The sequence below is a fragment of the Clarias gariepinus genome, chromosome 2 (genome assembly GCF_024256425.1).
Source record: "Clarias gariepinus isolate MV-2021 ecotype Netherlands chromosome 2, CGAR_prim_01v2, whole genome shotgun sequence".
NCBI classification, from domain to species: domain Eukaryota; kingdom Metazoa; phylum Chordata; class Actinopteri; order Siluriformes; family Clariidae; genus Clarias; species Clarias gariepinus.
In genome coordinates, this window is record NC_071101.1 from 23894149 (window position 1) to 23909862 (window position 15714).

At 36.4% G+C, this 15714-nt stretch overlaps 2 protein-coding genes across 2 annotated transcripts; one reads left to right on the forward strand and one right to left on the reverse strand.

Moving 5' to 3' along the window:
- Positions 1-562: 562 nt before the first annotated feature.
- ca12 (carbonic anhydrase XII) lies at positions 563-6470 on the reverse strand (the record flags this gene model as incomplete). Its single annotated transcript, XM_053510729.1, has 7 exons — positions 563-1803; positions 2335-2461; positions 2669-2826; positions 2955-3018; positions 3110-3205; positions 4390-4532; positions 6287-6470. Coding segments are annotated over 7 exons (1449 nt in total), but the record flags the coding sequence as incomplete, so codon positions are not given.
- A 1052-nt stretch (positions 6471-7522) lies between these two features.
- si:dkeyp-73b11.8 (BPTI/Kunitz domain-containing protein) lies at positions 7523-14586 on the forward strand. Its single transcript, XM_053489779.1, has 7 exons — positions 7523-7582; positions 12148-12245; positions 13074-13271; positions 13462-13638; positions 13730-13789; positions 13883-13958; positions 14037-14586. The coding sequence occupies exons 2-7, from the start codon at positions 12173-12175 to the stop codon at positions 14137-14139; spliced, it is 687 nt and encodes a 228-aa protein (XP_053345754.1). The 5' UTR covers positions 7523-7582; positions 12148-12172; the 3' UTR covers positions 14140-14586.
- The last annotated feature ends 1128 nt before the right edge of the window (positions 14587-15714 follow it).

Below are 15714 nucleotides of genomic sequence, written 5' to 3' on the forward strand. Positions count from 1 at the left end.
CCACATGTTCCAGATAAACACTACTTGTTACAAGCAAATTTTTAGTGACATGTAAACATGGAAAAATGAGTGAACTATGCAAAACCCCAAAGCCACTGTTGTAGTAAATGTACACATTTAAGCAAAGTAAAATATTATGATGGTTTTATGTGTAAAGCCTTAGAATTATGCTGACTGTTAAATTGTTAGGGGGCAGTTCAGTGGGCATGCGTCACTCATCTGTGTCATACCTTATTCATACACACAGTGCAATAGATCTTGCATGTCATTAGATATGGGGAGATCAGGGAGATGAAAGAGAAAACATTGCTGCTGATAAATACCACATACCCCATCTCCAAGTAAAGTCACCTTAGTAAGGCATAAAGAAAAGAACACCTTAAGAATAAAAGAACTTTACAAGGAAATTACAAGGTATTGTTACAGAAAACATGGATTTATTTTATGTAAGAATATATATGTGAAATATACTGAAACAATCATAATTACTATAAATGCATATAATGAGCAGACAAAAGTTAAACAAAAAAAAAAAAAAAACATGCATGTGCAGTTTAGGTACAGTATTTTATTGTATTTTCTTCTAACACCATCTGACACACTTTCAGAAATGTTTTTGTAGTTAAGCACAATTATTCTTCATCTTTTCCTACTGTTTCCACTTTATAATGCTATAATTGCTTTACACTGTAGTAACTGTGACACAAACAGGACAGAACCTAACCCAATAAAATACAAAAATATCTTATTTCCAGGGAAGAGTCATATTATGATTATATATGATTTTCATATCCACTTTTGATGTTTTGGGTTATTTTTTTTGTTTTGTTTTTTTATGTGATCTACATTTTTTTTTAGGCAAAATTTGTCTGATCCAAGAGGCAGACATCAACTGTCACATAAATATCACTAAATCTGCCATTTGGGGTTTTCACTGTCTTTTTCAGTAAAAGTATAATTTACCCACTAAGCCCATAAACCCATGAAATCATAAAGCACTACCAAAAGTCTGGTTAAATTAACAGAGGTTTCTAAAGAACTAAATGCTCAGAGGCTGCATGATAGAAGGTCTTTGATGACTATTATAACATGCTCTGTAGCCTGTGTTTATGGCCTCGGTGGGGTTTTAATCCTCCCACTCCATAGGCTGCAGTCTGTGATTAGTGGCTACCATGTTGTGGCTATTCTTCAGGACAGCAGCTTGGGAACGTGCTGATAGTTTGGTCAGTGCTGAGCCCTGGTACTCCGTGATCGGCCTCTGCTTATGCCCCTTACTGACTTTGGTCAGAGCCTGATCCAGCTCATTTGCCTCATCAGTGGGTCTTAAATGAAGAAGGTGTCTGATTGTTTGCAAATCCAAATCAGACCTACAGTTTAAGTAGCTCTTCAGGTTCAGCTGTGGGAACACAGCTTTTCTCAGAGCTTGGATCATCTGTGCATCTGCATGATGTCTCCTGAGCTGGGCGGACACATTTTTCTCCAGGGATATAAAACACAACACATCATCATCATTTGTACCAAACATCCCCATATAGGAGCTTGCATGGGTGTTCTTCCAGACTGATGGCTTGTTTACAGTGCTGTCAAGCTCTTTGTTCTTTTGACGTTTCTCAGTGACTTGTCCTAAATGCTGTTGCTTTCGATTGTTCCTCCAGTTTTTAACAGGTTTTCTTTGAAGTTTTGGCAAAAGATGGTGCAGTCCCTCATCTGCAAGATCTGCAAGGTCTCCAGTCAGTAGCTGCTGGATGACCAGTCTCCTCTGCATGGGAGATGCCACTGAAGTGGCACCATGCAGCTCCCAGCCTGCACCACACACAGGTTCGAAGATGTTCAAATATATCAGCTGTATAGGCTTTCTTCAGAATATGCATCTCAGATTGGAAAGGTAGTAGAGCTGTAAACTAATCATCTTTTCAAATAGCCACTTTAGAATAAAGCATCAGAATAAAGAGTGAGCAAGATGCAGCAAGAGTCTTAAGCGCCTGGTGAAAATGGGATGTGCTTATAAACATCTCCTTGCGCAAGGAAGACAAAGAATGCAGTAACTGTAAAGTGTTTTTCCATTTCGAATGTTCTTGTTGCTCAAACCAGAGTTTAATTTGAGGCACAAAACACAGTAGTTCAATCCCATGGGGGGAAAAGCTTGTTCACAAGGAGTGCAAGAAACCAGCATGCAGCAGAATTTACAATGAGTGTAAGAAAAGTAGCCTTTAAAGCTAAGGCGATTTCAACAGCCAAATTTATGCCATGTCCTAATATCAAACCAAGCAATTCATCATACAGTCATTAAGAATTCTAAGTTTACAACAAGGAGATGTGCCATGCAGTACTCACCATGCTGAAAGGAGGCCAGAACCACTCTGTTGTCCATTAGTTGACTTTTACGGTAGTTCCCATGTAGAGGCATTGGGGCTGCTTCTTGAGCATGAGATGAGAACAGATCAGTGGCTAAAGCCAGATACTGTAAAAGACATGGCATAAACGGTTTTATAACTGGATGTTAATACCTCATTTTTACTTTCTGTATTTCTATCATGATCTGGGAAACGTAGCCTTTTTTTTCTTAATTACCTCTGCTCTATTATTATAGCATTAAGTCCGAAAAACATAAAAACCTGTGCACTTGGGTGTAGTTACGCGTAGGTGTGTCTGGTTTATGCAGTTATACCTGACTGAGAGAGATGCTAACTGGATTCCTGAACACTGTCCAGATCACACTGGGATAGCAGGGAGGAGTGGTGAGAGAACCATCATAACGGTAATACTCATCCAGGCGGGCAGGAAGCAGCTCCCGGATGTTAAAGCCTGCCACCTGCACTTTCTGTCCTGTCTCATACAATAAGAACAAACTAAAAAGTGAGTTTCAGCCTAAAGTTAGTTATAGGATATATATTAATATCAACAATTATTTTTTGTTATTTTAGCTCCTTGTAAATTTAATTTAATTCATCAACCTTTATATTTGATGCCTTTGACATATTTAAGGAACCGGTCAAAAGCAGGATTCACCTCTCCCACCTTTAAAAAAATAAAAATAAATAAATAAAAATGTTTTTTTTTTTTTTTACGTCTTTACAATCAAGAACTTTTACTTGAAATATCAGCTCACCTGAATAAAAACACCCAGCACAAAAAGACCATCAGACTTGTCCACTGCTGCAGAGATGTTGGGATACTTAGCAGAATTGAAATGAACCAAATGCATCTGAAAACAGCAGTTCAACAAAGTCATCTTTTCCTGGTCCACTCTTTATTCCTCAACACAATAGTATATTTAGTAGCATTACATTCCCGGAGAAAGCTTTCAATGTACATGTAATCAGCAACATGCTGATGTGTTGATGTACAGTATTACTGGGTCCTAAAGATCTGACCTGGACCTGATCTGAAGTTGGTCGTCATGTCATCCACAAGAGCCACAAGAGCATCTGGGAATTTTCATTTGTGCACATACTTAATTCTAAATAAAAAAATGTCAACCAAATGTTTTATTTACATCCCTATAACATGAGTCCCTATAACATCTGAATCCCTGTCAGAATAAGTTATGAGTTTAACTTAAAAAGCTAAAAATCCTTTTCATATTAAGGAAAACTTTTATATTCATAGGAGGGTGTCACAGAGAGAAGAGAACAGACGAATCCATCCTGATGAATTAGGACTTGAAAGAATAACCAAATGAAAAGACTGAAAAGACTTCTAAAGTAAGTGTGTGTGTGTGTGTGTGTGTGTGTGTGTGTGTGTGTGTGTGTGTGTGTGTTTTGCATTTTTAAGACAGTACAATGTGTTGTTTAAGGCAGTTTTCTAAACATTAAATAATATTTAAAAAAAAGTATTTTTTAGACTGAATTCCACTAATTAAGTAAGGTGCTAATTTGAAAATGTTTTGTCTCTGTTTACAACAAAGTTTTTCCATGAACCACCCTGAAAATCGTTTTGGTGAACTAGCCAGAGGCAAACGTGTCCAGTGAAAAAGCCACCATAAACTACCAAATGACTATGCTTTTCCCTGAAATGACAGGTCCTGATCCCAAAAGGACATCACTGGTCCTGCTTCAGAGTGTCCACATCATCTTCATGCATATCTGAAAACAGTTAAATGTGCAGGTAGTGTTCCAGATTCTAATATTATACAACTATACTCTTTCCACAATTAAAAAACATGCATGTACCCGTCATCTTGGCCCTAAATTGCTAATGTCTGTGAGCCTAAAATCAGAAAGTTACATATTCTGTTGGGTAAAATATAATCATGGGTTGTGATGGAGTTCAACCTGCAAGACTAGACACTAAATGTGCTGAATTATTATGAGGCAAGAATGAGCCATAAGATCTTTCTGCCTTTACTAATGGGTGTATGTCGAAAGAAAAATGTGATTACTGTCTCACCTCAGCAGCAAACTGTTTGCCGTCAACGGTATGTTCAGAGCCAGTTGGCGTATTCGAGGAGCCCCAATGGAAATGGAGCTGAGCTGCTGAGTAGCGATGAGGAAGACCAGAGAGATGCATTCGGGATGGGAGAGACAACTGTACTGTAGGAATTAAACGCAAACAGACACTTCACACCTGACTCACACAGATGCTTTCGTGATACACAGTAATGTCATTATACCAAGGTATATGGCAATGCATAAAGGTTATAATGAAGGGACAAACATGGAATCCCGGAAGTGATTTTTTTAGCCTAGACAGAGCCCTGATCTCAACATCATCAAGTCTGTCTGGGATTACATGAGGAGACAGATGGATTTAAGGCAGCCTACATCCATAGAATGTCTGTGGTTAGTTCTCCAAAATGTTGGAAACAACCTTCCTGCCAAGTTCCTTCAAAACATTGTGCAAGTATACCAAGAAGAAATTATGTTGTTTTTTAAGCAAAGGGATTTCACACCAAATACTGATTTAATTCAGAATTCTTTTCTGTTTATTTACTTTCCAATTAAACTGCACTTCTATTTTTGAAAGCATTCAACTTTACAGCATTTTTTTCCCATAACCCGCCTCAAACTTTTGCATAGTATTGCACATTACCAAAAGCAATACACTATAGGAGGCAAAAGGGACTGAAATGTATAAATACAGTCTGTCTCTTTAACGGGAAAAAAAGCTCAATGTGTCTCCACTCTGCCATAACATAAGCACCACTGAAACCGCAAGGCCGCTATGAGATCAGCATCCAAGTCACACCACAAACACCTGTCTATTCTAAGCAGTTTAGTAAAGTTTTAATGGCCATGGCCTAAATAGAAGTGCAGGTCAATAAGTGTGTGTTAAAACATTATAGGCACATATATTGCCTAATTATAAAATATCCAAGTTCAAAGAGAATGCATAAAAGTAAAAATTAGCAGAGTTGCTGCTCCCACTAAGCATGCAAGGGAGATTAAATATAGAATCCCTGTTGCTTATGTGGTACAATTTATTTTCTTAACCAGGGTTACCAAGGCTATTATTATGCTTAAACTTGATATACAACTGAAAATGTGATTGACGCATTTAGGAGACGGTACACACTTTGTTGTTTAACAGATTAGCTACCACGTGAGTCATGACTAAGAACACTCCATACTTTACTTAACCCAAAATTTAAGCCGATTGTTGCTTTTCTGCACATATACATTTATCATAATAAGAGGGTGATTACTGAAAATTACTGTGCATGACATACAAAAAAAAAATCATGTTTCCATTTTCTCCATGCTGTACTATAAACATGGCTTAAGAAAAAAGACTATCCTCTACATTGTGGCTGATAGACACGTCTCCACTACTTCAATTGCATCATTTCGCTTGTCTGTGTATGCTTTTAGCACAAACCTAAAAGAGGTGTTACAGTAGCTCGGAAAGTTATAATGAATTGAGCATACAGTCAAAGGCTTTTAGCCACTGTGTGCAGTTGAATAGAAATAAACAATTATGAAATGATTTTTCAAATCTTAATATTTAGACAATAGACCCAAACACAGATTTTAAAGGGACTCTAAATGAGTGTTTTTTTTTATTGTACTTCTTTGGGTAAGCAGTTACTATAATACCAAATTACTGTAAGCCTAGATTTGTCTTAAAATTGATAAAAGGATGTTAGTATCAACGCTAAGTCAAATATTTACATGAAGTTGCAGGTCTATATATGCATTACTATAATTATGTGCCATGTGGCATGTTTGTACTTGGATCTAGATTTTTACTTACTTAGATCTTTTTAAACCAACAGTATATTAACTTCTTAACCTTTCACCAAAGCAACAGATATTGATTTAAAACGATCGACAGAGGTTTCTCATACCTGAGTGTCCATTGTTGCTAAGGGTAAGCTGCTCTTCTGTAGACAGGTTGTAGTCCTGCAGCTGAATGGGCAGCAGGTCTGGATCAAATCTCACCAGCTCAGACTGGAAGTTTATAGGAGACTGGAATGTCCCTCCACAGTATGGGTAATTCTTGGACCAGTGGTGCTCTCCTTCAGGCCCAAAAACCAAAAAATTAAAGCCAAAATGATGTACATATGCACATATTTGTTATAATGCAATACCTTTTCAATTGCCTTTTTTATAAAGCCCAAGGCCCTGGTGTTTAAAGAAATATAAACAAAATAAAATCAGCTAAAAAAACAAACATACACTACCGTTCAAAAGTTTTAGAACACTTGCAAATTTCCTTTTTTTTTTTTAGTGATTTATTTTCTACATTCTACAACAATACTGGGGATTTCAAGACTATAAAATAACATAAATAACACATATGGGATTAGGTAATTTTTACGTACCAACAAGAAAAACAACAGTTAGTTGTTATTATAAGACACAGAGGTCAGCCTTTCTGTAATAGTTCTTGCAAGAACAGTATTGTCAAGTGCATTTCCAAAATCCGTCAAGCACCATAATGAAACTGGCTCTCGTGAAGGCCGTCCCAGGAGGGCGAGACCAAAACCTACCTCTGCCGCAGACGAGAAGTTCATTTAGAGTTATCAGCCTGAAAAATGACCAATTAACGGCACCTCAGATTAGAGGCCCTATGAAGTCTTTAAAGAGCATAAGTAGCAGATACATCTCAATATCATCTGTTCAAAGGAGATTAATGCATTTTTTGGACGCCTTCAGCATTCCTTTACAATGTAGAAAGAAATAAAAATCAGGAACCATCATGGAGTTAGAAAGTGTTCTAAAACTTTTAAACAGTAGTGTATGTTGCTAGTATAAGATTCACACAATGGCCCTAAAAATATGCCCAGGACACTAATATCATAATTTTGCAATGATCATGTACTAAAACCTGATTTAAACCTATGAACTATGTATTGTTAACTGAATTAAAGGTATGGTAAAGATATGCTGTTACATTCCTGGGGGAAATATGTGTGTGTGTGGTTTATGTAAAAAGCCATAAATAAGTAAACAGCCTTGGGTAACAGATTGTAACAGACAAGAGGAACCAGATTTTTTTCCTAATTTAGTCATGTCCAATACCTTCCTGTCTCTAGGGCCCTCCCACATTAAGGCTACTACTCAGGAGTACTGCTCTAGTCAGGAGGCTATCATGTATATCACACACCCGGAGGACAGCGCTATCTGCTCCTTCAGCTTGCGTGAGTGACTTTCAAAAATTTTACAACTTTTGTTCTTGTTTTCTACCAACATATTTAATGTTAAAATAATTTTAACGTCATCAACCAGGTGTGCTGTACATATGGCTTAGACGAAACGCACATGATGTGAAAAGCTATGGCATAACGGCATACACATATAGTCTGCCTTTTTTGTTACTGCTCTATTTGTGCACCTGACATACATATGAGCAAACCTTTACATCTATCTATCTATCTATCTATCTATCTATCTATCTATCTATCTATCGCTATATTATTAGTCGCAAACTACTAGTTCGACATTGAGAGCTCCAACTGTAGAGCTCCAATTCATTCCCAGAGCTTAAAAGACAGGAGTTTTTGACTCATCTGAAAGCTAGTGATCTGACGGACAACACAACTAAGCCTTGCTTGCTAAAATAGAAGATCCCCTTCATATGCATTCAAGTCAAGTCTCTCACCTGCTCACAGATATTGTGGTGTTAGCTTATGTTAACTACATGGCATTAACATCAGCCATGAAAATCATGAATTTAATTTATAAATAGAACTTGAGTTTTTTTCTTAGAAATCCTTCAATTCAGCTCATATAAGCTGTCTGACTATCTAACAATAAGAACATTTATGCATTTCAGTTCATAGACTCCACACCCACACATACATACATGGACCCAAAGACACACCTTTTGTGTTCAGAAAGTGCTTACTGTAACAAGGCAACACACATTCATTTAAAGCTAAAAAAAAGACCAGTATTGCAATTAGAGAAAATATATTTCTCGAAATAAAACGAGCACCTTGTTCCCACAACTCTGTATAGATTGTTATTACGCATCATCTCTGACAAGGATCACTATTCAAATGAGCTTTTAATATGCCGAACAGCAAAACATGGTGAATAATTTTACTTAACACATAGCATATACTTAGCGCATAAATTGACTAAAGATGGTTTAGCTGGAACTATATAGAATAGTATGTTTAAGACTTGTGTCAGACTCAGAAATGAGATAACCACAATGATGTCCACACCGGAATGACTGCCAGTGATAAACATAACACTTGAAAAAAAAAATGGCCTGTTAAAAGTCATTCCACTAAAGGTACAGTGTTAACCAAAATAACTTTGGTAAGTGAAACTAGTCTTCATATGGTGCATGAACACCTGCACAATGAGAGTTGTTATTCTTTAAACTAAATAAAATGAGAAAGGAAATGATTCTTATTCATACGTTGTCCTTACCCTGATTCAATCTCCTATTCTTATCCAGGTGGTTTCTGTCACTATTAGAAACCATGTTTGAGTGACTATCTGTTCTTTGTAAGGCTAAACGCAATAGCACCATATTTTAGTACAATGGGCAAATAATTTCCAGTATTTTACTTACCATCATATGTCCATTTTCCACCTATAAGAGAAAGAGAGAGTTTGAGAAACACAGTAATACATTCTGGCCCCACAAACAATCCTAAACTAAGTCTGGGGAATAGCCCTTACACTCAATAAAAGGGCCATTATTCCTGAGCCCATGTCCTTGATCTACATGGGTGATGCATACAGAGACTCCTAAATGAGTAAAGATAATGCATTCCAGTGCTACAGTAGTGTCTCTGGTGGTAGCATGAATGCCTGATTGGAGCCAAATATCTTAGTGAGCGCTGCTCCCCAGCTGAGTGTCTGACACACAATCGTTCTTCATGAGAGAGCTATAGAGATTGATGGAGAATGTTAATGTAAGGGAAAATTATTCCAGCTTTATGACAAACAGTCATAAAGCTGAAATAATATATGTGATAATAAAGTTTAAAATGACTCAAAATATCCATATTTGAGCTTGCATCAAACTTTAAGTTTTTAAGTTTGATGCAAGCTCAAACGTCATTGCTGTGCTGAACAATGATTTTAAATTTTATCATTTCACTTATTGTATTTATTACTGTATTTATACTTATACTGTATGTTTTTCTGCCATAAATTATAATGTAGCATGCTAAAAACATGCAATATGAATGAAAACCATTTTATTCATTCATCTGAAGTCTATAGCTTTTTCTACTGCTTCCACTTCACTCTCAAGAATATCAGAAGGCGTCATAACAGTTAAAATATCAAGCAAATTTGGCACCATGGCTGCTATATAATTTAACTAATTTAGATGCTTTTAGTCTGCTCAAGTGAACTCCATACTATCAGATCCTTGTGAGATCCTCTAAGATCCACAACAAAATTTAACTGTGTTGTTTAAACCAAATGCAGACCATGACAGTCAAAAAGCAGAATAAAGCCTAGGGTAAAGGCAGCATCACATCAGTAAAAAACATTCAAACAATATAAAAGGATGCAAAACAGAATATCTGAAAAACCCAACCTTAAAAAAGTGTTAAAAATCTTACCACTGGAGGACACTGGAAAGCTTATTAGGATCATTATTAATAGAAGAAATGACATGATGCCCATTATAAAGAAAACACCTGCTCCTTTTCTCCTCTGTTTTCTATGTCATGAGAGGAATCATGCCAAAGGTGTCCAGAAGAGCCTTTTATACTAAGCATGGTCCTGTGTTCTGTCTCACCGTGACGTCATCGCGACGTCGGAACAGACCGCGTTACTTTAACCTGCTTTTAGGAGCCCGTTTAAATACGTCAAAAAAACTAATTAGGTTCAGACAGACAGACAACACTAAAGCAAAACAAAGCAATTAGGCGAAATATTTACCTCATTGTGTATTTCAGAACTTGATCCCACTACGTCGTGTCGAGTCGCTCCGGGAAAAAATCATTACTGAAAGTAAGAAAGACAAGTGGAAGTCGTGGAAGTGGAAGGAGAAGTAAGGCATTACACTGCTGCAGCCAGCAGGGGGCAACAGAGAGGACGACATTACGACTCAAGAAAATGGAACTTATCCTTGTAGTCACAGTTCTTAAAGGTTTTGTACTCAGTTTTTTTTTTTTTTACTACCCGCTAAAATATGTATTTTGCTTATATCAGAAAGTCACAATATAAATACTGTATAAACAAACATAAATATTAGGCAATAATAAATTCACACAATCTAATAGTTTGTTGGACTGCCCTTTGCTATGGTTACAACCGTGGAATCATTTTGATAGGTTTGTGCAATGTCAAAACATTTATAATTCAATCCAGAGTTGCAATAATTTCTCCAAGATCTTATATTGATGTAAGGAGAGTCTGACCTTCCATAAAGTCTTTTCCAGCACATTCCAAAGATTTTCACTGGTGGTGGCCAGTCCACTGGTGAAAATGATGTCTCATGCTCCCTGAACCACTCTTTAACAGTTTGAGACAGATAAATCCTGGCATTTTCAACTTGGAATATGCTCGTGCCATCATGGAAAAAAAAATCCACAGATAGAAAAACCTGGTCATGCAAAATATTCAGGTCAGCTGACCTCATGTTTTGGGCACATAGTGAACCTAGACCTGACCAACCGAGGAAACCTTAAATCATAACACTGCCTCCACAGGCTGGTACGGCACTAGGCATGATGAGTGCATCACTTCTTCCGCCACTTTGCTTACCCTGGTGCGTCGATCGCTCTAGAAAAGGGTAAAGCTGGACTCACATGAGCTTCTTCCAACGTCCACAGTCCATTCTTTTGGAGCTTTTTTGTCCTGATTAACCTCACTGATAAATGGTTTTCTTAGGCTACGCTGCTGTTTGGTCCGATTTTTTAGTTCTCTTCACATTGCACATGTGGAAATTGTTTTACTTTGACTCTGAAACATAATTGTGAGTTTTATTGTTGTTTTATTTTTCTTATGATTCGATTTCAAGTGTTAAACTGATCTCCCATTATGTTCATTCAGGATGTTTTTCCAACTACATTTATTTCAACCACAAACATAAGATGATGGTTCACCACTACACTGCTTTCACTGGTTTTACTACACTGGTTCACTAATCTTTACAGGTTTTAATAATGTGTTTTACAGTTTGTAACTCAAGTTGTCTCCTTAATTGTTTTCTTTGCTTAATGCAGGAAAAGAATTTGCCTCTTCTGAAACAGAGTAAAATTTTTGCCATTGCCATGACCTTTGCCACATTGCATCAGTTAGCATAATCACTGCAGTAATTATCCAGTGGAAGGCTCTTAACTATTATTGTTATAATAAATTAAAAAATAAATAAATACCAAATGGAACATATGTTGTGAAAGAAAATAATAATAAAATAAAAAATGGAAGACATAGGCTTCATTGTCAGTATCCAGATGAGCAGGTGTAGGCACAGGGAGGAGCTGAACAAATTATTAACAAACACTGTATGTCAAGCAACAGCCCGTATGACTTGATAAAATCTATCATATAATAAAAGATCAAAAGCAACTGGTAGAAAGAAAGTCTATGTTAAATAAATAAAAAGAATTACAGTGAGGCGTTATTGGTTCAGAAATACACTTTTTCCAGCCTGATTTAGTGTAACTGACTAAACTGTTTTCCTCTTTGTTAACCGTCTGCTGCTTTATTACCATAAAACAGTACAAAGTTCAGCATGTTCTTTGCTATTCAACTGTAGTTTATGAGCCCTCATTTATTTCAGCTTCATCACCAGAGAACACAACACCATGAGGAACTTCAGCGTGTTTTTGCTTATTTTTGCTGTATTTTATTGTATCGAGGGCCAGACCACACAACCAGGTAAATTTTTGACCCAGTGACTGGCACAAACTTTAAACCATGTTCTCTTTATTTAAATTTTGCATTTTGTATATTATTGGTTTCAGTTTCTATTCAATTATTTATTAATCAAGGATGATTATCTGATGTATGTATTTATCTATCTATGTATTTGCTTACTTATTTCACAACCGATATTACTACTGAAAATTTCCCTTTGTGAAACTATCCATTGAATTCCATTACCTGAAAAAAGGATTAATCTAATTTCATATGACTATATGGAGATTAAAAGACATTAGGTAAGTAAATTAAGCTAACAAGAAGCACTGAAATCAAAGGTTATTATCTAAACAATTTAGTGTCACATTCCCGCCTAAACTGTGGTTGTTTATTCTAACACAGGATTAGAGGATTAGATGATCCTTTAAAGCAATAACATACCTTAATTTGGACTTATCACAAATCAACAAGGATTTACCATCTTTCTCTTTACAAATATGAACATGCACTAAATATATTTTTACAGCAAATTTATACAGCCTCTGGAAGTTCTTTTTAGTATAATGATAGGCTTAAAAACAAGGTTTTAATTCTAATATCCAATGTGATTTTGTTCCTATACATTCAGTTGCATTGCCTTGTACATACTTTTACTATAAAAATATTAGTATATATAAAAACGCTGAGGCACACCTATAACACACTCTTCAATCTTTGTTGCTGCATTAACCAAAGCCAGAGTTTCATGTTCCTTGTAGCCTAGTTAGTTTATAGCCATCATAAAAACTAGGTGTTGGCTGACTGCAATGTGACTCAATCTAAAAGCATTTCTGTTTCAATCTTTAGATTACTGTTCTCTGCCTAAAGATGAAGGCACTGTAACAGACAAAGATCCCCGAATCTACTTGCACTACGACCACACTGAAGATAAGTGCTTACCATTTCGCTACAATGGAGCAGGTGGAAACCAAAACCGCTTCAATTATGAGTTTTTCTGCATGAGAAACTGCTCTCCCAATGCTGAAAACCTGTACCCTATAAACCGTGAGTTTTCTTTATCTGTATCCATTGCACTGCAGCTGCTGAGTGAATGCTTGTTTTCTTCCCTGCTATTTCTTTCTGTTTTTGCACCCTAATAAAAAACAATTTTGTCAGGACCTTAAATTGAAAATTACAAAGGAATTATACTTTTAACTATTAACTGATTGGATATTTCTGTCCTTTTTTCCCCCAGGAACTAAAGCTTGCAACTTGCCAAAAGCTTTAGGTGAATGTTATGGTCATTACATACGATATTACTATGATGCTTCTCAAAGAAGGTGTATGACATTCTTTTGGACTGGCTGTGTGGGCAATGGTAACCGTTTCTTGGATTTAGCACATTGCAATGACACGTGTTATGGAATATCAGGTGTGTATTTATAAGTGTTATTACTTTTTGTCTGTTGATTTAAACACAAAATGTAATGCCTAAATGCATTTATGTGGGTCTGCTCTGATAGCTATTACTGATGAAGGAGAGGATAAAAACACTGGTGATGCCGAAGCAGACACACAAATCGGTGAACACACGGTTTTTTGTTAAAATTTCAAAATATACAGCCTCTGATAAAGCATTTGCAATGTTATTAAAATGATATTCTTGCTGTGCCCAGGCATCATTTTGGGAGCTGTTTTAGGTGTTGTTGGAGCCATCATTCTAATAGTTGTGCTTGTTCTGGCACTGAAGAAGTTAGTAGTTTTTAAAAACTTTTCTTATTTCCATTCGCTCTTCATAAACAAATAGGTAATTGTTATTTTTTTCCATAGGCCTAGAAAAAGCAGAAAAGCCAAAGCAAAGGAAGTAAAGGTGAAAGAAGACTCGAACTCTCCTGGGCCTGAAATACCCCTTCAAAGTAGCGACAAGCCATAATGGATCACACCCATGGCAGCATTAATACCTCTCATAACTTCAAATAAAGTCTTGACATCAGATCAAGACATTTTTAGAAAAAGGTTTTATCAAATAGTCTTCTTTGGTTTCTTAGCCGCCTTGAGTGATTTGCACACAAATGTGGAATTACTAACACTAAGAAACTTTAAAAGTTCCTGAGATGAATAAGCCATAGAACTAAGTTCTAAAGTTAACCTTTTTTCTAAGAGTTTAAGTAGTCACTGTTGAAAATATGACCAGATATATTTAATATAACATGAGTTTCAAGATATTTACATGAACTAAAATACAAGAAACTACAAATATTGATGTCATTTTAATGGTGTGTAAATTTTAAATACAGTATGTCCCTCATGATATTGACTTAAACTTTGTCTTATAAAGGGTGTCTGGTAAACATTTTAATAAAAAAAAGCTGATTCCAGATTCTTATCTCAGTTTCTGTTGAGAAAAATTAGACCTAAATGACTTTATTATTTAAAACGTGTTTTCAGAAAGAGTAAGGTCTCAAACTTTTCAATATTAAATCTGTCAAATGTTTAAAAAAAAAATGGGGAGGACATTCTCTGAGCTAATTGCAGATGCTTGTGAAACAAGTGCAGTATATTTTAGGAAATAATTAGCTATGTATACTTACTCACTCACTCACTCATCGTCTTTACCCCTATACTCCTCCCAGGAGATTTAGGGCATAAGTTGGGGTATACCCTGGACATGGTGCCAATACATTGCAGGGCACACACATTCACTCACACACAATTTGGGGAACACCAATTAACCTAATATGCATGTCTTTGGACCTGGCGAGGAAACCAGGGTACCCAGAGGAAACCCACCAAGAATGGGCAGAACATACAAACTCCATGCACACAGAGGTGGAAATCGAACTTGGTCAGGAATCGAACCCGGACCCTGGAGGTGCAAAGCGACAGAGTGAACCACTAAGCCATCGTGCCCCAAGCTATTCTGTTACCTCACACCTCCAGATTGAAGAAGAAGAAGAAGCCTTTATTGTTAATAAAAGGTGTACAGTGAAACTAGGAGTGCAACTTATAAATTGGTGCAATTAGAAGAATTATATATAAGTATTAAAAAATGTAGAGAGCAAGACAAAGACAGACAGATAGACTATGGTACAACAAAAATACTGGATGTGTACGATAATTAAATGATAAATAGAGAAAAATACATTATTGCACTAGCCAAACCATGTAAACGTGTCGCTCACTTGAGATATGTCGAGGTAGATAAGCAAGTCATGGCTGCAGAGACAGATTATTTCACCAGCAGTGACTGCACTTATCATGTAGTGAAATTATTATTAGTCTGTTTATAATTGCACCGGCCCATGTAGTGGTAAGGCAATAAAGTAACAAGAATGATAATAATAAATAGACAGACAAAATGGGGGTTCGAATCTCGCCTCTCAATTTTTGCATGGTTTTGAGTTTTATCTGGGTACTCCAGTGTCCTTCTTGGTCCAAAGACATGAGGTGTTAAATGATGTAGTGATTCATTGTCCATGTGTGTCTGTGCCCACACCATCCAGGGCTT